The sequence below is a fragment of the Cuculus canorus genome, chromosome 7 (genome assembly GCF_017976375.1).
Source record: "Cuculus canorus isolate bCucCan1 chromosome 7, bCucCan1.pri, whole genome shotgun sequence".
NCBI lineage: Eukaryota > Metazoa > Chordata > Aves > Cuculiformes > Cuculidae > Cuculus > Cuculus canorus.
The window spans coordinates 14422646-14446887 of record NC_071407.1 but is presented as its reverse complement, the minus strand read 5'-3'; the positions used below and the strand labels follow the sequence as shown (position 1 = coordinate 14446887).

The 24242-nt window shown below is 51.7% G+C and overlaps 1 protein-coding gene across 1 annotated transcript; it reads left to right on the top strand.

Moving 5' to 3' along the window:
• Window positions 1-337: 337 nt before the first annotated feature.
• FGF8 (fibroblast growth factor 8) lies at window positions 338-9388 on the top strand. The gene is made up of 6 exons (XM_054071814.1): window positions 338-673; window positions 1261-1354; window positions 1439-1475; window positions 3545-3725; window positions 7902-8008; window positions 9078-9388. The coding sequence occupies exons 2-6, from the start codon at window positions 1323-1325 to the stop codon at window positions 9363-9365; spliced, it is 645 nt and encodes a 214-aa protein (XP_053927789.1). The 5' UTR covers window positions 338-673; window positions 1261-1322; the 3' UTR covers window positions 9366-9388.
• Window positions 9389-24242: the final 14854 nt, after the last annotated feature.

Below are 24242 nucleotides of genomic sequence, written 5' to 3'. Positions count from 1 at the left end.
GGGGGGCCTGCATAGGGGTGTGTGTGAGAGCTGCATGTGTGCATGTGCTGCGGGTGCACATTGTGGGGGTGTTCAGGAGTGCATGTGAAGGGTGTGCGTGCCAAGGAAAGGGCTGCATGTGGAAGGTCGTATGCGTGTGCAAGCTGTGTGTGCATGAAGGGAGTGTGCACGGGGGGCCTGCATGGGTGTGTGTGTGAGAGCAGCCCGCGTGTGTGCAGGGTCCGTGCACGCCCGTGTGCAGCGGGGCAGCCGCTCTGTCACTCAGAGGCCGGCTGACAGGAGCTGCCTCTCCAGCGGCGGCAGATAGCGCTGATTGCTGATTCGAGGAAACAAAATAGCAATTGTAATTATGGGCTCTGATAAGATAAAGGAGGGCGCGGGGAGCGCGGGGACCGGCAGCGGGGCACGGCCGGCAAATTAGCAGCTGTCACTCAGCGCTGAGCAGGCGGCGCCGGCCCCGGCCAGGTACCGGCCCCGGGGGCGCCCGCTCCGCCGCCGCAGCCCCCGCCCCGGTGCGCAACAGGTGGCGGGGCCGGAGCGCCGGGGCTCGCCCAACAATGCAGCCCTCGGCGGCCCTGCCCGGGCTGCGGGGCTGACCCCGCACCGCCGCCACCGCCCCCAGCGCCCCATGGCCCCGCACCGCAGGCCCTGAGGGCGCCCGCCCGCAACGCAGGTAAGCGCCCGCCGGGGATGCTCGGCCGTGGGGGGGCTCCCGGTCCCCCGATCCCCGCTTCCCATTCCCCGACTCCCGTTTCCTATTTCTTCCCATCCCCGTTTCCCATTTCCACCATCCCTGTTTCCCATTCCCCCTGTCCCCATTTCCCATTCCCCGCTCCCCCTGCCTTATTTGCCCAGCCTCTCTCCCTCTAGAAACTCCGACCCCCCTCCCTCCTTCCTCCCGGTAATCCTTTTAATGTCTGGCACGTCCCGGGAGGTTCTCTCAATCCACAATCTCGCGGAGCGGCGAGCAGCTGGCGGGGGGAATCCACGACGCCCTCTCCCTCCCAGCTCCGTTTTCCCGATGGGGAAACTGAGGCACGGTGCGGGGCGGGCGCCCCGGCGGCGGCTGCCCGCGGAGCCCGGCCCGTAGCGCCAGCCCCGAGCCCCGTCCCGCCTCCCCGCTCCGCCCGGGCTGCGGGAGCGGAGCGGGGCTCCCCGCGGCCGTGCGCCCCGGGGGCTGGGCGGGAGGGAGGGAAGGAAGGAAGGAGGGGAGCCTTTCCCCTCTGTAGCCGCTTGTTGCCCTCCTTTTCTCCGGGTGAGGACGAGCCGGCAGGGCGAGAGGAGCCGAGGCAGAGCCGCGCCCCCGGGCGCTCCCCGCCGCGATGGACCCGTGCTCCTCGCTCTTCAGCTACGTGTGAGTATCAGTACCGGCAGCCCCGGCCCCTCCCCGGCCCGCATCACCCCCGGCTCACCCCGCTTTCTCTCTTCTCCCTCCCAGGTTAATGCACTTGTTCGTCCTCTGCCTCCAAGCCCAGGTAAGCGCCCGCCCGGCTTTGTTCGCCCCTCGGGGATGGGGGGAGCCCCGCAGCCCGGCGCGCCGGGATCGGCGGGGACAGAGGGAGGGAGGAGAAACGCTTTAAAACCCAGGAGACAAAAGTCGGCCGGCTGTAAAAAGCTAAAGCTGAGGGGGGAACCCCCTGAGCCGCAAAATAAGGTGTGGGGGGATCCGGGCTTCGAGGCAGGGAATACTCGGGCTTTCAAGGAATAGCACAGGGTGATTTTTAAGTAGCTTTAGGTCCCGTCCCCCCCACCTCTAAATAGCACTGTGATAACCCCGTTCCTCTCGTCCGGGGCCGTTTTCCTGCACTGCTTCATCCAAAAAGTAATGCGGAATAAAAAAAAGGGACACCCCCCCCCCCCTTACTAAAAAGCACAGGTTTTGATACAGCTTAAAATTGTCAGACTTCAGCATCGCTGGTCTGCATCACCAGAGACAGAAGTGTCGTGAATAGATTAAACAGCCCGGGCAGAGCTTGTGCAACACCCGCATACCAGCAGGCACGCGTCGCTGGGAGCGGTGCGCCTTCATCCCAAAGCGGGGTGAAGCCCCCCGGCCCCCTGAGATCACAGGTGCAGAAGCTTTCTTTAAAATGCCCTTTAAGCTACTTTTTAAAAAATTATTTTCCTGAAGGCTTGTGAAAAAAGAAAAAAATAACCAAATTTCTAGCTGAAAAGCGAAGGGAATGAAAGTACTGTGTGGAAGTGTGCAGTTGTATAAAAACATAGCTGTAATATTTTGGAGTATGAGATGGAGAGCAAATAGCAGCATGGTTAATGACCTTTCCTCCACATGGTACCCTCATCAGAGCCGGGGAGAGAATCCTGCTGCATTATCCAAAACCCGTCTATAGGAAACACACATGCACAGGCAGGAGTGGAGCGAGAGGGATGACATTGTCAAGGGGAGATATCTCTATAAAGCCAGCTTTGGGAGAGCTGCGGCTTTTGCTTTTATTGGGGTTTTCTGTTGTTGTTTAAGATGGGAGGGAATCTTCCCATTTGACGTGGGGGTGGCAGGGGGTAGTCCCAGCCTTCTGATGTTGAAAGGAGCTATCTCCTAACATTTGCTCAGAATACATCTTGATAAATGTCAGGGAGCAGCGAAACTTTCCAGACTTAAAAGAGGGATTTGAGACAAGCGGGGAAAAGACTTCTGTGCAAGCTCGCGATCCGGGGCTGAGGGGGGAGTAGATCTGGCTGCTCATGAAAATCATTTAAAGCCCAGGAGCAGTGGTGTTGGGTCTAGAGGGGGTGGGCTGAGCTGTGGCTCCAGGTCTAAAGGGTTTGGTGTGCTGGGTCTGGGGAGAACCCTGCTGCCGGCACCAAAACAGCTGGCTGCGGATGAGGGGTGTGTTTGCATGAGCAGCGCATTAATATCCTCACGATTCTTTGCCACTAAATACCTGGGCTGTGCATGGTTTTCTTATAATTCTTATACCTTATAGCTCTGTCTTTTCTGTGGACTTTGTATTTAAAGAGCTTAGTGAAAGGGGTGCTTGGGTGCAAATAAAGAGCCTGGGACCCGGAGGAAAGGCAGCTGTTGAAGCTGATGGGGCAGCAGCTGGGATACACGTCCAGGGCAGCCAGAGCAGAAACATGCTTCTGAGGAAGCAAGAGGGGTGTGGGACACATGTGTCAGCCCCACTCGGGAAGCAATGCCATCCTGCATGACTCCCCTCGGCCTCTCCAGCACCCAGACTTTATGCCCATCTTGGGTGCTCCAGTGCCAACTGGGACTCGCTGGGTCCAGAGGAGGCTCCTGTGGTCACTGAGCCCTGTCATGCTCAGGAGTCACCTTTACCTCTCTGTTTATGGCATGTCTGGAGCGGGCATGGCTCTGTAAAGGGCTCTAGTTGCTGCTTCCCAGGGCTTTGTGCTCCTTCTCCCAAGGAGGCTTTGCTGGTGCAGGAGGTACCACCGCGGTCCTGGCTCTGTGCCTCTCCGTAAAGCCCAGCTGGAGGCTGGCAATCTCATCTCAGCCCATTCGCTCCTCTGAGGAGTAGAGATTATAATGGTGTGTCGTATATTTTTTAATTTCCTAAAGGTAACTGTTCAGTCCCCACCTAATTTTACACAGCATGTGAGGGAGCAGAGCCTGGTGACGGATCAGCTCAGCCGGCGGCTCGTCCGTACCTACCAGCTGTACAGCCGGACCAGCGGGAAACATGTGCAGATCTTGGACAACAAGAAAATCAATGCGATGGCAGAGGATGGGGATGTGCACGGTAAGGACGCACGATGGGGGCGGGAAGAGGGGGTAGCCCGGGAGGTGTTCGCATGTTCGCAGCCCAGTGCAGCGATTGATGATTTCCGTCCTGTTTGTTAGCCAGAAATCATTAAAATCATTTGGCTTACGGGGGCTTGTAAAGGGAGAACATAGGGGTCAGCGATCAGTGGCTGTGTGATTCAAGGTGAGGGCGGGTTCTCTGTGCTCGAGAAGGGATCGGTGCTTGCAGGATTGTCTCTGCTCCTTTCTTTTCGATTCTTGGTTTGCACCTGACTCGGAGGGCTTGGGGCTGTGGTGTGCCGAGCAGCACCAGTCATTTTGTCCCACAGCTCCTTGCAAGGCTGGGTGTCTCGGAGACTTCCTTTCAGAAAATAAATAGAAAGGAAAGTTGAAAAAGAAAAGAGGATGCAGTGGGGAAGGTGAACGGCTGCTGGGAAGCCTTCCCTGAACTAGAACTGTGAAGAGGCACTTCTCTGACATATTCCCTGTCCCCTCCCTTCCCAAAACAAATCCCGAGCTGAGGGTCAGCGAGGCAGTTGGCCACAGGTGAAGATGCTGTGGCGCCTCCAGAGACAAAGCAGGGGTTTTCTGTGAGCACAGAAGCCAGTGCCGTGCTACAGCCCCTCTGCCATCACCACCCTTCCAAAAATCAGCTGTCCTCCTAGGGCAGGGGGACTGATCCCTGTGCTGGGGACACTCTCAGCCCAAATACTTTGATCACATGTGCTAATGACACATTGGGATAGTCAAATGCTGTGCAGGGGTCAGCGGGGCTGGCTGCCAGGAGGCCTGATCCTGCACCCGGACTGGGGAGATGCCTGGATTTGTGTGTGTTGTACATAGGAATCACAACTGTTTTTCTTTGGCATTAGCTGCAATTTCCCTTTCTTGCTCAGGGAGATTAGCAGAAACACTTTTCTTCCTTCCCCTTCTGGTTTGTTTTTTTTCTTTCTTTTGCTTTGGCTGAAAACTTCACACTGGACATTAGTGCAAGCACAGAGCAGATTCGGTCTATAAAGTATGCTGTACCTCCAGCATTAATATTCCAAATGAGTTATTCCCACTCTAGAGAAGCTCCAGCTTGAAAGGGCATTAGCTAATTTCCCAAGTTAAAAATCCCTTCTTGTTTTAGTCCCATAATGCCTGGATTTTAAAAGGCAGTTTGTGCACGTTTAAATAACGACCAGGTTTAAATAAGGCCAGAAGGAGGGGACCAGTGGTGGCTTGAAAAACTCTATTAAAATGTAATAAAAAAGGGTTAAGCATTTGAAGAGCTAAGGAGGAAAATGAAGACTGATCTAAACCAGAAAGAGAACAAGCAGTTTTTCAGATGTAAAGTTCTAAAAGAGTTGCAAGTCTGTAAATGTTAAAATAGAGGTTCAGGATTGTTCTATATGAATCTCTAGGGAGGCCCCCATGTCTGGAAGAACTATTAAAACGCTTCTTACTTTCACCTTTTTTAACATTTCCTGAATACTTTCTCCTCTTCGCAGTCCAGTTGGGGGATCAAGTGTGTCTCGCTGCATTTTTTCAGCATTGACGTAGCCACTTTCCCTTCAACGTTTGGGTATGAAACATAATTTTACTGGGATAAATCTGTCACTTAAGTCAAAGAATAGAGTTGAAAACATTAAGCTGCCCCCCCTCTCAAAAAAAGGGGAAAAAAAAAAAGACTCCCCCAAAATGTTATTTAGAAATTCATTTTTGCAGCAAGGAGCTGCCCTCCACAAGCCCTCCCTTCTCCTTTTTTCAATCTCGTTTTGGGGGTGGGCGTGTAAAATAGGTTGATTTATTTTTGCAGATGACCCTTTCCCCACACTGACGTTTTTACAGCCGACTTAACATCGAGTGCGGTGTTTTTGGTTATCTGTCTTAATTGTCAATGTTTGATTGACTTTTTTTAATTCTAAGGGAAGGCGGGTGGCCGGCACAGCCTGGCTCGTCCTTCCCGGACTGTGGCTACCACTGGGCAAGCGGACGCGGCTGCAGCCCGGACCGAGCCGGGACACCGGCACAGCTCCCTGCTGACTTGATGCTCTGCTGGTCGGGGCTGGGGTTTTTGGGGTTCATGGGTGGCCTGCGTGGGTCTGGAGGTTCAGGTCCCTGGGAATAGGTTGCCCTCCTCTCCAACTGCTGGTGGCTGGTGGAGCCAGAGCTGTGAGCTGTCTGGGCTCGTGTAGGGTGGCCAACCTGGCCGGCAGCTGTAAATCACAGGGACCGGGGCGGGGGGGAAGCTGGAAGAGAAGCGATGTGCATCTTTAAAGCAGTGTTTTGTGCTCACTGGGGCCGAGGTCTCCCCCTTCCCTTTCTCCCTCCCTTCTCTGTCCCTCCCTCCCTGCTTGCTCTTTCTGTCTCTCAGAGAGAAAAATCAATTCTCCTCAAACCTTTTACTGCCTCTGAGATCAATTCCCCCACTTTCCCCAATATAGATAAATAGGGGGTCACTGTCTCAGTGCCTCATTTGCAGAGTGCTGCAGTTCCCGTGGCTGTTTTTGGGGATGCTGGATGCGTGCCAGGCTCCAGGCATTGGTGCCAGGGTGGCACAGCCTGGAGTTGGCTCTTTCCAAATTTCTTGGCTCTGAGATTGGTATGTGCCTGGCAGGGATGGAGTCTGCAGGCACAGGGCAGTTTGGGGTTGAGAGATGCTGCAGAGTGACATTGACTGGAGGGAGGGTTGGGAGAGGGTGCCTGTGTGCGTGCATTGAGCCTGACTTGCCTGGCAGAACAAAATTGGTTGGCCCCACCAAATTTTGGGATGCCCTTTCCATTGTTCAACTCTGCTGCTGCTAGGGCTGCCGCTCATTGTCCTCACCCTTGGAGCCGTTGACCTCGGCAGTGTCTGTGATGCAAGGGATGCAGGATCAGGGCATCCCAGAGACAGAGAGACACCAGTTTGCTCTTAGCCTAGAGTGTGATTTAGGCTCACTTTAGCTTGTGCCACCTTCTACCATTCAAAGCATCCTCCTGCAAAGCCACCCATTCCGGAGTCACATTGCTGCCCTTGCTGGGGCTCACCTGTGGCTGAGGCATCCTGGGGCAGACATGTACAAGCTGAGGTGGGCCACCGTCCTGAGGAACCAAGCAGCCTTTGTGCAGAGATGAGAGAGGAGAAATTAAGTCAACAATGGGCTTATTCCCATAATAAGGCTGTGGTCTTGGAAATCTTGCAGGCTGTGCTCTAATTACCTTGCCAAATTGCACTTATGGCACTAGGAGCTGATGCTGGGCAAGAGACGGCAAGATGGGGGTAGTCCTGGCTGGCTTTCCGGTGCCATGGGGAAAGCTTTGGTGCTTGGTACAGCACAGCCCATCTGAGGCGCAAACAGGTAGCCACCATCCCTGTCGGGACTTGCCCCAGGGGAGGGAAGCTGGCTCTGGGGACAGCAGCTGCAGAGCTGAGGAGAAGGATGTCCTGTCCCCGTCCTCCCCTTCCCTGGGGATGGATGGGCTTTGGGGCTCTGGTTCCCAGGGCAGAGGCAGGGAGGGAAGGTGACAGGTCTATTTATAGGCAGCCCATCGACCAGGCGAATTGCATAGCTCCTTCGGAAGTCGATCGATGCCTCCATTAAAAAACTGAGACCAAATCAATACGCCCTCTCGACTTGTGCAAAGGTGAAAGGCATTAAAAGGATGGCCGTACCCTTCACGCCTCCCCTGCCAGCTGCAAAGTCACTCTTCCTCCTGCAGCCCTGGCCCAGCAGAGATGTGGAGTGGTGTCCCTTGGGCTGGGGACAGCTGGCAGCATGCTGTGCACTTCCAGAGGGTACCTCTCTGCTTCCTGCCTGCAGGATCACCTGGAGCTGCTTCAGTTTGCAGGGCAGCTGGCTTGTTCTCCACTGAGCAGTGTGTGCTGTGTTTGCTGCCCTGCCTCGCTTCTGGGATGTCTCTGTAGCAGCTAAACCACTGAGCCCTACGGAGCCGGGCAGGGCAGAGCTACTTACCCGTCAGGGTGGCAAAGGGATGTGACCAAGGTGATGTAGGAACACAATGATAGGGTGATGGGGCCAAGGCTGGCTTTTAACCTTGTGCCTTGATTTTAGCGTGCTCTCTGGCCCAGCCTAGCATGTACTCACAGTGCCAGACTCCAGGCATTGCTGGCTCTCCATCCCTGTGCCTGGCCCATCCTGGAGCCCCTCTAACCTCCCTCTCTCTTTCCTCCTGCTGCTCTCCCCAGCCAAGCTCATCGTGGAGACAGACACCTTTGGGAGCCGCGTACGCATCAAGGGGGCGGCCACAGGTTTCTACATCTGCATGAACAAGAAGGGCAAGCTGATCGGCAAGGTAGGGCGCTGGACTCAGGGCAGGGGAAAGCCAGGGATGTGCAGTGGGTGCTGAGCAGGCTTTGCTGAGAGAGGAGCTCTTAATCGATACAGAGCCCATCTGTGAGGATGGAGAGCTGGGATGGGGTTCTCGGGGGCTCAGCCAGCACATCCCTTTGGAGGGCAGGTGAATGAACCACTCTGCAGCCCAGGTGGTGAGCGAGAAGCAGGGGGAGCAGAGAGGCGGGCGGGTGCTGTGTGGGGTGCATTCCTTGTATCTCCCTGAACAAATAGGCAGCTTACTGGGCTATTCTCCCCGATTACATGGTACAAGTGCCAGGAATGTTAAGATGCTCCATGGGGCTGGCCTCAAGGCTGGGCCCTGCAGCGTGCTGGTTAGTCACGCTCCCTCCAAGCCTCGAAGTTCTCTCCCTGGGGGCTGAGGGGGCTGGATGTGCAAATCTTCCTGGGACAGCGATTGTCTGGGAGGATTTTCCATGGTGGCTCCTTCCCTGGGGCTGGCCCCCTCCCTGGTCTTGCTGCTGCCCATCATGGGCTCAGGCTCCAGCTGTCCCCATGCTCCGTGCCACCTGTGTCCGTGGGCATCATCCCCACAGACCATACATTGCATATCCTGTCCCATGATGGCCCTCCTATATTAAAGACCCCGGGGGAAAGGATGGGTTGGTGAGTTGCTGCTGAGATGGAGAGGTTGCATATGTTTGTGCTGGCAAAGAAATCCAGTCCCTGGCACAGATGAGAGCAGGATAGGAGTAGGCAAAAACACCCTTATGAACGCAGTGGAAATGAGGGCTGGGACAAGCTGCACTGCGGCTTGCAGCGTGGTGTTGGCATCACACCAGCAACATGAGCTGCAATGAGCAGCATCTGCCCATGCCACAATGCCTGCTGCCCACAGCTTTCTAAGGGAAAGCAGATTTTGGGCCATCCTAACCTGTAGAAGAGATGGGAAAAGTGAGCCTTTGGCTGCCCACAAGCACTGCAACCTTGCTGCCACAGCAGCAGTAGTGAGAAGAAGCACTCTGGCCAAGCGCCCATTGCTTAGATCTCCCCTTCTGTCCCCTTATCAGAGCAATGGCAAAGGCAAGGACTGTGTCTTCACGGAGATCGTCCTGGAGAACAACTACACGGCGCTGCAGAACGCCAAATATGAGGGCTGGTACATGGCCTTCACCCGCAAGGGCCGCCCGCGCAAGGGCTCCAAGACCCGGCAGCACCAACGGGAGGTGCATTTCATGAAGAGGCTTCCCAAGGGCCACCAGACCACTGAGCCCCACAGACGCTTTGAGTTCCTCAACTACCCCTTCAACCGGAGAAGTAAAAGGACTAGAAACTCCAGTTCCAGGGTGGGCCCTTGACTTGCCTGACTCTGCCTGCCCTGCCTGCACCTCTCCCAGAGGATTCTCCTCTGAGCTTGGTGGACTATATGTAGAGACTTTCCCGTATGGGAATTAAACAAAAAAAAAAAAAAAAGGGAGGGGGGAAGATAAAAAAACAAATACTTGCTCTAGTTGTTGATAATTTTGTGGGGTTGGTTTGGTTTTTACAAAAAAAAAAAAAAAAAAAAAAGAAGAGAGGTTCTATTTTTGTACTCCAACTTTAAAAGAAATGAACTGGTGAAGGGGGAAGAGCCCTTCGCTTAGAATTGTTCTAGTCTGTTTTGGGGGGTCGCGTTTTATTTTTGAATTTTTTTTCTGTAGATCTAGGGGGAAAGGAGAAAAAAAAATCACTGTTTAAAACAAACAAGCAAAAAAATGGAAATCCAAATCTGGGAGTAATGTGCTACTTAAATGAACTGAATTAACACTTACCGGAGAAGATGGAGAGGTCAGAAAACAATTAATTAAGGGGAAGCGATTTATTTTCGAGGTGACCTGAGGCGTGCCGGGAGGGTTTTGCAGCCTGGGTGATGCTTGCTGGGGCTGGCTGTGACACCCAGAGACACTGCTGGATGCTTTCCGTCCTTGGATGCACCTACTTCTTCGGCTGAGCAAGGGATTGCTGGAAACTGCTTGCGTCCTTCCAAAAACGCTGCTGGCTTCCCAGCTTATTTTTTCTCAGGAGGGGACAGGGGTTTTATGGATGCCCCAGAGAAAGTCCTGAACTGACTTGGTACCTCGACCCACCAGGTCATCTTTGGCATTGGTTTGTTTTAAACTACTAAGGCGAGGCAGTGGGCAACGGCTGCCGTGGAGTGGGCTGGTGACTGGTATTTTTCTTTTTCCATGTGGAAAATGTGAACTCTTCACCAAAAAGTGATACAGTTTTTCTATTTTTTTAATCAGGTGCAATTTTTCATCTTTAAAATTGAAAGAAGTTTACAAATCACTACAGAGCCATTTGGGGCTGGTTTTGTCATAATATTCAGTCTGTGGTTGGCACTTCTAGTGTCAACTATTCTTCCAGGTTTGCTTTTTGATCAGAAATACCACCATCCTTGTCCTCCTAGGAAAGGAGGGGGTTTCTTTCTATGTTTCTAACAGAAGCCCAGTTTTCTATTTAGAAAATAAAAGAATAACCCTGAAGGAAACACTGAATCTCTTGAGTGAAAATTCTCAGCCAGCCCCACTCTGCATATACTGCCCTGGAACTGCAACTCTCTCCAAAGGGTTAAAGCAATTATTCTTCGTGGGGAGGGCAAACAAAGACACTGGATAGAAGCCAGAACCAGAGGTGACTTTTCATCTAATTTTTTTTTTTGATTGTTTGGGTTTTTTTTTTCCCTTGGTTTTTGTTTTGGTTGTGTACAAATTGAATATGAAATGATTGAAATATTTATTTAATATGTGCATTAAAAATTCGTATTAGTCTAACTGAGTCCCATGCTTTCCAGGGAAGGGCTGGGAAGGCAGCTTGGAGAGGGGCAGAGGAGGACTGGGAAATGCAGGACAGGGCTGGGGCTGCTGGGAGGATGTCCAGACATCTTGGTCCCAGATGGATCTTGTGGAAAAAACACTGTTTTCCTTGCAGCAAATGCCAGGTTTAGCGGGCATAGCATGGCGGAGCATTTTACCACTGGTTTTAAGCATGGGATGAGGCTTTCCAAGAGCGAAAGCCAGTATTGACTCCCCTCTGGTCTAGATGAGCTTGGTGTCTATGCAAAAGGAGCTGTTGGGTCCCCTCCTTTGGTGGATTCTCAGCCCTGCCAAGGTGCTGTGTATTGCCCAGAGGAGCTGACTGGTATGGACCAGTCTCAGATGTGGAAGGATGCAAGAATAAAATTGTTAAATATGTTTTATAAAAATTAAGGATTCCAGAAATAGAGCAGTCTTGCAAGGTGAGAGTCTTGCCAGTGCCTGCCCCACAGGTGCTGCCATCCTCAGGGGGTGCTTGCAGCATCACTTGGTGCTCAGGATGCTGGTTGTCTGCCCGGTGGGAGGATGGGCCACGCTTGGGCTGATGGGCCACAGGCTGGGTAAAGCTGTCAGCGGATATTATTAATTTCCAGGAGGGAAGTCTGGCGACTGAGTGCTCAGCCATGCTCCGTGTCTGTGGGGATGCTTCGGCTGCAGGACAGCATCACTAAAGGCAGTCACCGTTTGTCCCAGAAGGGACCAAGGACTGCAGAAGCCTGGAGGCAACAGCGCTGGGGCAAGTCTGTGTTGTGGTTTCCAGACAACAGGAACTAAAAGTGAATGGCTCCTGGCCTTTCCCCAGGCAGAGATGGTGTTTGATAGTCCTTAATGGGTGCTTCTCTTTCATTAATTTGTCTAATTGCTTTTCCTAATGGCTTTGTGAACCTCGATGAACTGGTGCAGGTTTGCTGCTCCAGGTAAGGGTAGCAGAGGGGCAGGACTGGCTCCATGCAGGTCAGCAGGTGTCTCGTCCCTTGTTTTGTCTGTCCCTCAGGGACAGTGATGGCAGGGAAGGGCATGGTGTGGGTGCTCAGCCCCGATCCCTGCCACCCCGGCGTGCAGCTGAAGGCTGGAGCAGGGAACACCCGGCATTGTGAGGTTTGAGCTGGGGAGGACACCCTGTGTCCTTAAACACCTCTGCACCACGCACCATCCCCAATATCTGCTCTGCTGTAGCCTGCCTTTGCAAAAGCTACCCAGGCCTGACTCCTGGGAGGGATCCCCTGCTTTCCCAGCTCCATTGGTCTGTGGTTAATCAGCCCCTTCTCGTTAAAAGGTTTTTGGGTGGCCACGGTGTTTAGGAGCAGCTTGGGGCTTTGTTTGTTGCTTGAACTTGTCCAGCTTCAGCTTCCAGCCAGCAACTGTTGTTTTGCCTTTGCATGAAAGATTAAAGAGCTCACTACTAGTTAGTTAATGAGTAAATGAATTAATTAATGGCTCCTCATACCCTGTCTCTGCATTGATACCACTTAGTCCCTGGCATGGCTGAAGCAGCTCATGCTCTTCCCAGTGCCCAGCGAGGTCCTAAGCGTGTGGTCCTCCAGGGTTGGTAGCTCCCACCACCCATGCAGGGACATGGAGACAGTCCCTGGTGGTACCTGCTGTTTCTCCAGGGATGCAGAAAGCCCGGCTGCTGGTCGAACTAATGGGCTCAATCATCAGCCCAGGAATCTCGGACTTTTCTCTCCTTCATCATCAATGGGTGCTTAGACCAAGCTTGAGAATCACAGCCACCCAGAGGCCATGGGGACTGTGGGTCCCTGAACCAGGGCTGGACCCAGGAGAGTGCTGAGGATGGGAGGCTTTGGATGTGGGTGTTTTTTTCCACCAACTCATGCAGTTAACATGGGTGTTTAGGGCAGAAACCCCTGCTCTGAGCTAATGAAATCACCTGTCCCTAGTGCCACCACTCCTGGTGTCACTCTGTGGTCCTCTCGTTGCCACCAGCCAACTGGTGGAAGGTGGCAGATGAAGCAGGAAAGGAGCTGTACTGCCCTGGCTGCTGGCTTAGGGATGAATGCCCCTTCCAGAGCTCCAAGCAGTGGTGCGTGCGTGCCCCTGTCCATGCAGGACTTTGCTGCATGTGTCACTGGACACAGTGACAAGGATGGCGCTGAGCAACATTTGAGAGAGCAACATACCTCACGAGACAAGACCGGGAAGCCTTGCTGGTCCACCCACCCAATGCAAGGTGAAAAGTAATTGTGGGCACAGGGCAACACCAGGCAGGAAGAAGGTAAAATGTCGCTATGGGAGGGAAACAGTAGATAGGCAAGAATAAATCAAAGTGGCAAGAAAACGCTGGCTGTGCAGGGGCTGCACCAAGGCTTGATCCACTTGCCTCAAGCCTTTTGGCACAAGCTGTATCCACTTCCATCTCCTCTCTCGCTGTACAAACACCGCTGGTCTTCATTGCTGCGACGTCTGCCCAGGGATGAGTTCCTGCCAGGTGGGGTGGGCTGCACGATGCAGGGCAGGGCTGGGGCTCCCCCGGGCCCCTCGAGCGTGCCCTGGCTTTGGAAGGACTGGGGTGTTTGTTTATTGCATTAGGCTCAGCTTTCAAACATCTCCCTGCCATCCCCATCCCCCCTCCTTTAATTAATTCTGGGTAAGAAGTCCTGGCTTTATTGTGCCACCGAGCCCAGGGCTCCCTGTGGGAAAAGTCACACCTTCTGAACAGCTTCTGATACCATGCAAATGAAGGACAAGTCCAGGAAATGCTTTCATCTCGGACCTGTCCAGCCCCCTGCCCATTAATTACACACATTTCATTTGTGTGAGAGCAATTCCTCTTGGGGAGGGGGCGGGGGATAGCTGCTGCTTGTGGATCGTCTCGGCCCTGCTCTCTAAAGACCCTTCCTTGGAAGTGGGTTTACAGCCAGAAGCGCGGATGCTCGGAGGCTCAGTGGGGGATCCCATATTTCTGCTCTCACACAGATACTCCAAACTGGCTCATAGGCAGACGCATCCTGCCAGCAGGGAGGGCTCAGCACTGCCCCACACCCTGCTCAGTGCCAGCAGGCACTGGATGTGGACCCAAGCACCATGGGAGCATCCTGGAGGGAGACCGGGGATGGAGCAGAAAGGAGTTCAGTGCTGTCCCAAGGGAGTGACTCTCCATGGCAAAGAGCTCATGAGATGGGTAACTTTGGGCAGGGTGACTGAAAAATTAGTCTCATGTAGGGAAACATCTTTCCATGCTGCTACTGAAATACATATGTTGGGGGACTGCATCATGCTGTGACAGGGTTCAAAGACTTTTTTCCAGATGTGGACCAGACCCAGCTCTCTTGTTGAGCCTTGGTCTCTCTGTGCTCCTCTTCTTTCCACACAGTCCCTCTGACCATGGTGTCCCAGCATGGTTGCAGATGAAGGTCTCTTCAAGCTGGCTCCTGTTTTCCTGGAGCTGATGTGGACAATCACCTTCAGATGCTGGAGAAGGCACAGGGCAAGGAGATGTGGAATAAGGTGAGTTTTCACAGCCTGCTTCCTGGCCACGATAATAACACTTAGCACTTCTGTAGCACCTGGGATGCTCCAAGCACCTAAACAGCTGCTGCTCATTACCACCCTGCTTCACATCTGCAGTGATTCTGCCCCTCCCCATGCACACCTACAGCAGTAACAGCTCTCTCTTCCCTAGAAATGGGGTCTCCCACCCCCACTTTTCTTCTGGAAACCTCTTTCAGGGCAGGGTTGCAGCCACATTCTGCTTTGGGGCTGGAGGTAAGCAGTGTGGGATGTCTACCGTGGCTTTGCTGCAGAAGACCTTTGATGGCCAAGTTTGCTGTTTGCCTTCTCCTGGACTGAGGAGGCACAATCTGTGTCCTCTGGTGTGACAACACATGGGTCTGGGGGCACCAAAGGAACTCTTGGGAGATGTTGGAGGTATATCTGGAACCTGGTTAATGGGAGCCTGTAGCCTTTCTGGGTCAGTCAGCATGAAAGCGGTGCTGGGCTTTTGCAAAGCTACTTGTCCGCTCAGTGGTCCTGTGCCACATCAGCCAGAGGATGAGAGAGGGTTCATGTGTGAATGGGTTGAAGATACATCCATTACTCTAGATTACCTGATTAATGGCCCAGGCTACTCTGCAATGAAATACATTTTAGATGTACTGCACTGGGAGCAGAGAGGATGCTCTTGGGCTTCATGTACCTTACAGCATCTCTCCTATGTTCATAGTGGCTGAAGTATCACATATTATGACACAAGATGCAATTCTGTGGTTGCAAAGTCCTAGCTCAGAGGCTGGAGAAGGCTTGGCTGTATTGTGAAGAACCACTCCAACCATGCCTAGGTATTGCCACTTAGTCACTTCGCTAAACTTGTGTTGTTGATTGTTGTAGACTTGAAACAGGATGTTAAAGGCTGCCAGAGTCTCCCCAGTCTGGTGGGAGCCTGATGTGTGTCCCTACTCCCTTTTGAGTCCTCTGTGGAGCAACCTCTTTCAGCCACGGTCACAGCACTGCAGACGGTCCCCAGTTCCCGGCATGGCCTCTCCTGCCAACATAGCCAATAGTCTCTTATTTTTATTATTTTTTCTTAAAGCTTTTATAGAAGAATGAAAAACTGAGCCTCACTCTTGCTGTGATTATTTTGCCAACTCTTCCTGCAGTAGTAACGCACCCAGGTGGCTGGAGTCTCTTCTTTTATGAGCTGCTCACAGAGTAAATGGCAGCCCTTGCCCCAAAGATGTGCCGTTTCATACGGTTGGCTCTAGCAAGTGGCACAAGCCAACGCGAGACCTAACCACTCTCACAGGTTGTGTCACCGGGGAGTTCTGGGAAGGGATTTGAAGGAGAGTTGGACAATGTCCCTGTAGAAGTTCACAGTAAAAATTAGAAAAACTCCAATTGCAATATCCTCTCCCCCAAAATGCTGCTAGAGTAGCTGAAATGCTGGATGGTCAGACCCAGGTCGTAGATCAATAGGAGAATTCTGGCTGCTGAGATGTGAAATGGGATGTTGTGTGCTGCTGTACTCATGTGCTCAGGCCTCGGGATGTGGTTGTACTTCCATCGCCCATGAGAAGCAGATGCCCAGCTGGGAGCCAACCCTTTGGTAATGGCCTGTGAATTTCCCTGGGCTCCGCTAATTGCCTCCTGGCTGCTAGTTACAACTCCAAGTCAATTGCTGACAGTGTCGGGCCCTGCAAAACAACCCCTTGAAATCAGTTGTTATCACAATTAACAACCAGTTTGGCTTCAGTTCAGGCTGTTAACCATCAAACAGCTAACTGCTGGTAATGATTGATTTCTCAGCAGTTGGGGCTGCAGCGAAGGAGCCAACCTGTTTCACAAAATGCCATTAAAGCCAAGGCTTTGGGAACACAGCTGGCTCAGACAAACATTCAAGCTGCCCACACCAGTAGAGCAGGCAAGGCAATGGCCAGGATTTCTGTCCATTTTGAATAAAGCATAGGTCATTTGGGTTAGGGTGAACTGGCAGCCAGTGGGCCGGTGCTGTCACCGCACCGTGCTCCAGGTAGGCAGCCACCACTCTTTGTAGGGCAACCACCTGAACTTGTGAAGCATCATGGCATCCAAAGCTCCCGTGGATGGCAACTGCTCAGTGTCCAGCTCTCTCTTCCACAGTTGCCGTTCAAGCCGGCAAACCTGTGGAGATTACTTTGTCTAGTTTGGATGTTCAGATGTTTCCACAGGTCACCTAGGCCATTTCCATCTGTGCAACCAGCTGGGAGTTTGTACTGGGAGAGCAGTTCCTATCAACATACACATACAAGCCCGGGAATGCCTCCAGAGCATCCTGGGACATTGGCCTGTGTCTGCTGGCAGACAATGCAGACTCATCTGCAAATGTGAGTATCCCTATGGAAGCTGTAAATTACTCTTTGTGTCCCAGCATTTTGTTTAAAATTACTGGTCTGGTATTCATTCATTACCCTCTGCTGTTTCAGGTCCTGGTTCTCCGCTGTGCACTGGCAGGTTGGTTTGAACACTTTGCTGGTGCTACATCAAGGGCTTTTTCCCCTGGGATGTTTTCCTCCTGATCAAAGTGGCCGATTCAGGCTGCAGCACGCTCGGGGAGGAGGGAGAGAGACACCTGTTAGGGAAAGACTTTGAAAATGCAGAGGACGTGCTGCAGAGGTTGACCTTGTAAAACGTAAACTGCAATGGCTCTGGTTAGCAGAGCGAGGAGCAAGCACCTCGGTATACAACACCATGGTCCTCATGCTTTTGAGGACACATGGGGACCTGTGGTCCTGCCAAGGCCTTGGCGCTGCAGCCTGAGCTCTGTTGCTGAAGCTGAGTCCCAGCGACGTTCGGCAGGATACGGGCACCTGAGACCATGTAGATGTTGCAAACACCTTCCTGCAAGGCTCCTCCAAGCGCTGCTCTGGTTTCCCCTGGTGCCACGCTTCTGTCCATTCTGCTGTTCATTCACAGGACATACGGTCAGTTTGTGTATTTGACTGGGCCAGGTTCCCAAGCAGTACCTGTTTTCTGTCATTAGCTGTATCAGATATAACTTGCGCAAGCAGGACCCAAGTTGCTTATTTCATCATTTACCTACTAAAAGTGGCTCTGCCCTCTCCTAAGCTGGGCTTACCTTGTCCCCCTTGTCAAGGAGGCTGGGTGGAGGCTGAGACTCGCCCTGTGCTGGGCAGCACAGGTGCAGTGAGCTCCTGCATCCCAGGGGTTGGTCAGGATTTCTCCTCTTGGTTTGTACAAGGAGGATCTGATTCTCACAAAGGGGAAAATGAGAAGTTTGGAGCAGGACCTGACAACCCAGCTTTCCTGCTCCTTGACTCTGTGAACAAAGGTTCTTATTTGTAGCTTGTGTATTTATCTGGGCTTAATACATCAATTCTGATCCGTGCATCTTCTGAATGCCTCATTCCTCCTCAGTTGTTGCTAAATGCGTCCTTGCAGGAGATGGTGATGGGTGCCTCTCACCTGCTGGAACCGGGTGAACTCTATACAGAAAAGCTCAGGCTTTTTCTGTATAACAGAGAAGGGCAGTTATAAACAGAAATGGATGGGTTTGTTGGGGCTTTTTTTAGACATCAAAAAATGCTCCATCATCATCAGGCTGGCTTAGCTCTCAGCAGCCAACACAAACGGAGCCAAAGTCTCAGCAGAGAATTCAGCAAGAGAAGTGGCACAGAATTTCAACAGGGCTATTTCACTGAAGTTCTGCATCCTTGTTCCTCCTTATACGTTGTGCCACAGCAGCTGGTGCTGTTCTGGGCTCTATGCAGACACAGAGAGAGCCCCAAGGAGCTCACGGCTGGAGCTGAAAGCAAGAAGCACAGCCCCATTTTAGAGAAGAAGTGGGTTGAATCAGTGCACAGAAAGAGTAAGAACTGAAAGAAATCCTGGCAGAGCCATGAATCAGCTGAGTCAATCTGCAAGAGGCCAAGAAAAGGTATGGAAGTGGCCCAGTGGGGGAAGAAATGTATGTATGCAATAATCGGAGCTTAAATGAAGTATAAAACCACAAAACTGATCTTTTTCTAAACCTCACGTCCAATTCCCTGGCTTTGACTGAAGGTTGGACTCTGTCCCATATTCCAGCTAGAAGGAACTTGCTTTTGTACGTGAGTGGATTTCAAGGTCATAGGGATTACCCTGAATGTCCATCCCAGTTTTCTGCAATACTCAGATGAGAGGATCCTGCTCATTACCTTCTGAGTGAAAGCCATAATCCTTGATTAAGAAAAAGGAAGGATGGATACTCCACAGGGACTCCATATTTCAGTATTATTTGGTATTTTTGGTTTAGAATTGCCTAACTTCAAGTCAGAGCACTTGATCTTGCAGCCTTCTCTTCCCGTTTACAGTGCCATCCAACCTAACCAGGCTTCCCCAGGCACTGCAAGTGGGTTTTCCAGGTCTCTGCAAGCTCTTGTAGGGATTTTTTAAGCTGATTACCATCTGTCAACATATCTTGTGAAGTGCAGCCAAGCGTTTTGGCCACAGCATCTGGTGGTGGAGTCCATCATTGACTTGGTTGTGTCCAGGATGTTGGGAGAAGAAATGACACAGTGACCACCCACTGGGTGATGTCTTTCTGCACAGGGCTGGTATTTTACAGGAGGTTCTTGTACAGATTTTTTGAGCTATTGAAGCCGACTGCAGAGCTGTAACCGTTGTTCAATCAGGACTGCTGCAACTCCAGTCTGTTTTGACAAAAAGAGGCATGGATGGTCCCTGCAGGAGGTGCAGCTAAGGCATGGTTACTGTCTCCCGTCCCTTATTTCTTGCTGCAAAGGCAACAGCACATCTCTGAAGCAAAGGTAACATTCATTTTATAATGAATCCTGAAATCCTGAGTCTCACACTGGCCCAGGAGGGCTCCATCTCTGCTCATTCAAATATTCAGTTGGTGAAGTCTGAGCTATTTTTGCTTTCAGCTGTGATGGGTAAAGCCACAGCCAGTCCCCTGACTTCACTAGAATTGCTCAGGATTAGTTCAGATATGAGTAGAGGTTGATTTGACCTAATTATCCTCAATGCCCATATCTGCAGTTCTCCTACACGAGCCCAGCACAGTGGCAGCAGTGAATGTGGAAGTTTTCATATAACCAAAGGTTTTGGCAGAACCTGTGTTTCAAGAGGTGGTCATTGTCCCAAAATGCTGTCCCAGAGTACTTGCTGAGATGTGACTGAGAGATGGAGTGAATAGGGAGAGGAAACGTGCTATGGAAACTACAAATTCCTAAGGGCACAGCTGTGGCTTATGACAGTTCGTGCAGCACTTGATGCACTGATTCAAATCCCACCACTATCACAACCTGGTTAACTGTAAGAAAAGCTCTTTCTTGCTAATCGTTTCTGGCTGGTATAGGAACATTCTCAGCCCCTAAAGGACTGGGGGACGAGGAAGGAAGAGCAGTGGTTGCTGACACGTGCTGAGCCCTTGCAGTCTCCATTGCGGGACTCAGAGAAGTGTCTGCACTTCACTCCCTCTCAGAGCGATCACTGTGAAGATCCGAGGGTTTCACCACCTCTCCCTGCAGAGCTGTGCTTTTGCTGTGCACTTGACACCAGCACAGTGGGATGACTTGCACTTGATGACTGTCTCCGCCACAGCAGCTGCCTGTCCTCCACCAACGCTTCCCTCCAAACGCCTAACGCTGCTCCAGGCTCAAGGCTGAACACCAGGGCAGTGTGTTGTGATGCGGAGGTGGCCTCACCATGGGCCATGCTGGCAGCTCGTGTGGTGGGGTGTAGCAGCCTCCAGGATGTTATGGTCCCAGGCAGTCTTCTTCCCAGCCAGGACTGCCTAAATCAAGCATGGGCTCCCTGGGGGAGCTGGTTTACCTTTAGCATCAATGAGGATGAATAACTTCCCCAAAGAGAGGAGAAAATCAAAGCTGAGGTTTTGCCCTGATGATGAGGCTCCATGAAGTGGGATTTTGGACAAACCCTCAGTGCTATGACGAGGTCGCCTTACTCAAGGTAAGGATGGAGCATTTCTTTTGTATTTGCTATCTGTGGTGTGGAAGGTTCTCCTGGTGATGTGAACAAAGGGACAAGCCGCAGAGAGGACAAAGTGGGCAGAAGTATAGTTAAGTCCGAGCTGGAAAGGCAGAAGAAGGCAGAGGGGCCCTCTCTGTTGGGCAGCCAGGCTCACCAGTAGAGAGGGGAGGAGGGGCTATGGGTCCTACCACTATGCTCCCTAAAGTACATTCCCCGGGAATTAATATCCATGGAGAGGGGAGGGAAGCTAGAGCCAGTTGGTGAAGTACATGGGCACTCAGAGGTGACAAACGTGCAGCCTCTGCTGTTGAGACCAAGTGAACCTCCAATAGGCTGCTTAGGGGGCCCTCACTTAGAGAAATGCTAGTGAGGCACAACAGCAGTGACACAGGCAGCTATTTCATGACTTGTTTGCTGAGTAGTACCCACTGCTTGCTGCTTCTCCACTGCCTATTCCACCCCAGAGCTGGTTGCACCCTGGGGCATGGCAAGCTGGGCTGACCTGGTCGTATCTGTCCTGATACATGGTCCAGAGGTGCTCCATTGACTTCTCAGGAGAGATGTCGGACACAGATCAGACTCTGCTCTGCTGTCTGGGCAGCATCACAGCTGCCGTGCACAGAAACCGTCGGTACTTACGGGGCTGGCCTTCCTAGCTGACATCTGTGCGGGAAAACTGAGTGTGCTGACTTGTTCTCAAGTGTGCTCCCTTGCTGGTTTATGTGCACCAGGTACACATTGGCATTGTTGTTATCTAAAGCAGGTTTGGAGCTGTTATTTGAAGCAAGACACATGGTAAGAGCCACGATACAAAATGCCACAAGCAGTCCCAAAAATGGTCAGCCAGACAAAAAGTAGGGAGGATGCTGGTGGGGCATAAAGAGCTTGGGACGAGGAAAAAGAGAGCCGTCAATGTAGTATGGAGCCCTCATGCCTAGAAACCTTCCTGCCTCCTCTGACTTAAACCTATAGCGGGTCCCCATAGACGCGGGAACTCTGAAGTCGCTTGCTGCTATATTTTTTCAGGGACACATTGTGGGAAAGCAAACCTTTCCCCATCAAAGCAGTGAATCCGTACGTCTGCCAACGGCCTACGTGGAGAAGGTTCAGACCTAGAAAAGACTGGAGGCAGCGGAGTGAACATCAGGATGCTGCAGGACAGTACTGTGGACTTAGCAGTAAGTTGGGAGCACAAATCACTGGTAAGAGCTGTCACTGCTGTCATGGAAGTGACAGGTTCTCCTGGAGTAACAGGTTTCCTTGAGTTATTTGGCCTGTATGGAGCTGCTAGGGAAATGTTTGACCTTCCTTGAAACTAGAGCATCCACAGCAGCCTGCTTACCCTTAGCAGTGATCTCTGGGCAGGAAGCACAGACGTGAGTGATGAAGGCAGCAGATTTGCTGAGGAAATGCATTTAATTTAATCTACACTGCAGTTTTGTTGGAAAAACGTTGATGCAGTAACATTCTGTGCAGTAACTAAGGGTGGATTAAAGGTCATAGAGATAATGTAGCATGCTGAATTCATAGGGAGCAGATGGGAAGAGTCCTAGACTCACTGGGAAAGTCTCCCTGAAATGTCTTCTCTGCAGCTTTGTCTGTTTTACTCAAGGACTGGGCTTGCTTCTCTTTCCTAGTAGATTTTATTCTTGCCTGGACCTTTTTTTCCTGAAATTTAACCCACACTTTCCCATTCCTAGGTTTATCGTAAGAGCCCCAGCTGATGCAGTTCTTTGCCATCCTAACTGATTTTGCTTAGGGATGTTATACTTCTGCATGCTGGGAATGCTTGGCTAGCAGTTCTTCCTCAGTCTTGCCCCCATGCTTTAAATCATGGGGTGGCAGCTTAGCATAGTGCAGGTGGAGCAGGGAAATATCTTCCACTTCTCACGCAGAGACTGCTGCATAGATACTGCCCCACGAGAAGCACCTTTCTGTGCACGCAACTGGGTCTTGTAGAGCAGACTCCTGGACGAGGGGAGGAGAGGATTTCCCCAGTTTGCTACAGTTTTTGTGGTTATCTGAGGTTGAAGGAAAAAGTGCCCTGTGGTGGAGTGCAGGTCTGTGGCAGAAGCATTATAAAAGACTGTTCTTGGAGGGGTTAAATCCAGCATTGTGATGTGGGAATACATGCGTCTCAATGGGCAGAGGAGAGAGCCACACATTTCAGCTTATAACATGGAACAACTGGTTGACCACCTGAGCTCCTCCTGTCCCCTGCGTAAAAAGGAGATGGTGCCAAATCACCTCACAGGTCACTGGAAGTTTAATGCAAGTTTCCCAAAGGTTTTGGAGCAGGCAGTGAAGGATGTCACATCGCAAGGCATTGCTGCTTATTCCACCGTTATCACCCAGTGGAGAAAAATGCAGGCTTCACCATGACATCTACTGAAATGTCATGGGAAAAAAAGCCAAAAGCCAGCGGTAAAGTAATCCTGTCCAGCAGACACCCCCCAGCCCCAGTATTTTGTGCTCTGTCCCAGCAGAGGGAGCCCGAGTTTATTAACAAATCCCGATCCCGGCGATAGCGGCTATCGAGGTGGTACGAGAGCCCGGCAGGATGCTGCCCGTGGAGGAAGGCTGCAGGAGGTGGAGGGTGTCTTGTGGTGATGCTGAAATCGGAGGTGTTTCCAACCAGGGAAGCAAGCTCATGCTTCCCCAGGAGACCCTGCAAGCAACTCTACTCTTGGGCCACTGCAACCGTGGCAGGAGATCGATGGCCTGCAAGAACCAGTGGAGATGCTCAGTGCATGGGGAAAATTTGCACTGAAAGATAGAGCAGAGCCATGCTAAGATGGATGAACTGAGTTTAATTTGCTTCAGGGACTTCCCCAAGGCACAGCCAGTTAGCTGTGTACCCACATATCTACTGCAACAGACAGTTTTAATACTGACATCCAGTGAGTTTTCCCAATGGCGTCCAAAACCATTTATCACTGGTGCTGAATCCCTTGCTGTTTGTCATGTCGCGCCCGAGCATGATCGCATTCTGACTGCATGGCAGTGCTCTACAACCACTGCGTGCACAGGACCGTGAGCCTGACCCACAGCTTCTTAAACCTAGTGGGAGCTTTTGCACTGATTTCCATGGGTTTTGAAAGCTCTATGTTAGTGCATGGAGGGCTTCATTCAAGGAAGCAGGAGTGGGTTTAGTGAACAACCTTCTTGGAATCTATGGGAACACCCTAAGTTTCCTCTGCTAATAATGGGAGATATGATGTCTCCGAGGTAGACAGATGTACCTTGGCTCTCCATTCTTTCTCACAGCCAGTAGTTGCAAAGATGCCATAGATGCACAGACGTGTAAGTACAAGACTGTTTGCGAGAGGGAGGGTTGTGGGATTGGGATGCAGGAAAGTCACAGATAATTTTAGCTCAAATCCAAAGACTATTTAAATCAATGCAAAGCTCCTCGTTAGCCTGAGTGAGCACAGAGATACTCAGATGCTGAGTAACAAACTGGGACATTTCAGGGCACAGGGATGGGAAGGCAAACGACTCGATCTGCTCTCTGCAGAAAGCAGTAGATGGATACTTCCAAAGCAATTTTTGAAAGGAAAGTTAAATTTCTCTGAGATAAGGAGAGTTCCAGTGAGCTGGAATGCATTGCAGCCTCCCTTCCCCAGCTCATCCTATGATAACAGCTGTTGTGTTGGAAACCTAATGCTGATGAAAGAGTTAAAGGCTGGTTGATGGGCAATATCGGTGACACACCTCTGAATTGAGCATACTCCTGGAGTGAGACTGTGGACTGGTGTTACTCAATGAATAGAGGCCACTCCAAGGGAGTTTTTCCTTGAATAGAATGGGGTCAGGGAGCCGCTTTGGGGAACAATGGTTGCCACCGGCTAGCTGAATTTCTTACCATCACACACCATACCCCCTGATCAAATAGCTCCTTTGTCAGTCTGATATAAAAACATGTCATACAAT

Excerpts from the sequence above, each read along its gene's own strand:
- FGF8 (XM_054071814.1), top strand. The coding sequence starts at position 1,323 with ATGGACCCGTGCTCCTCGCTCTTCAGCTACGT. Across the intron at positions 1,355-1,438 it reads TCCTCGCTCTTCAGCTACGT|GTTAATGCACTTGTTCGTCC; the intron begins GTGAGTATCAGT and ends TCTCCCTCCCAG. Across the intron at positions 8,009-9,077 it reads AGGGCAAGCTGATCGGCAAG|AGCAATGGCAAAGGCAAGGA; the intron begins GTAGGGCGCTGG and ends TCCCCTTATCAG.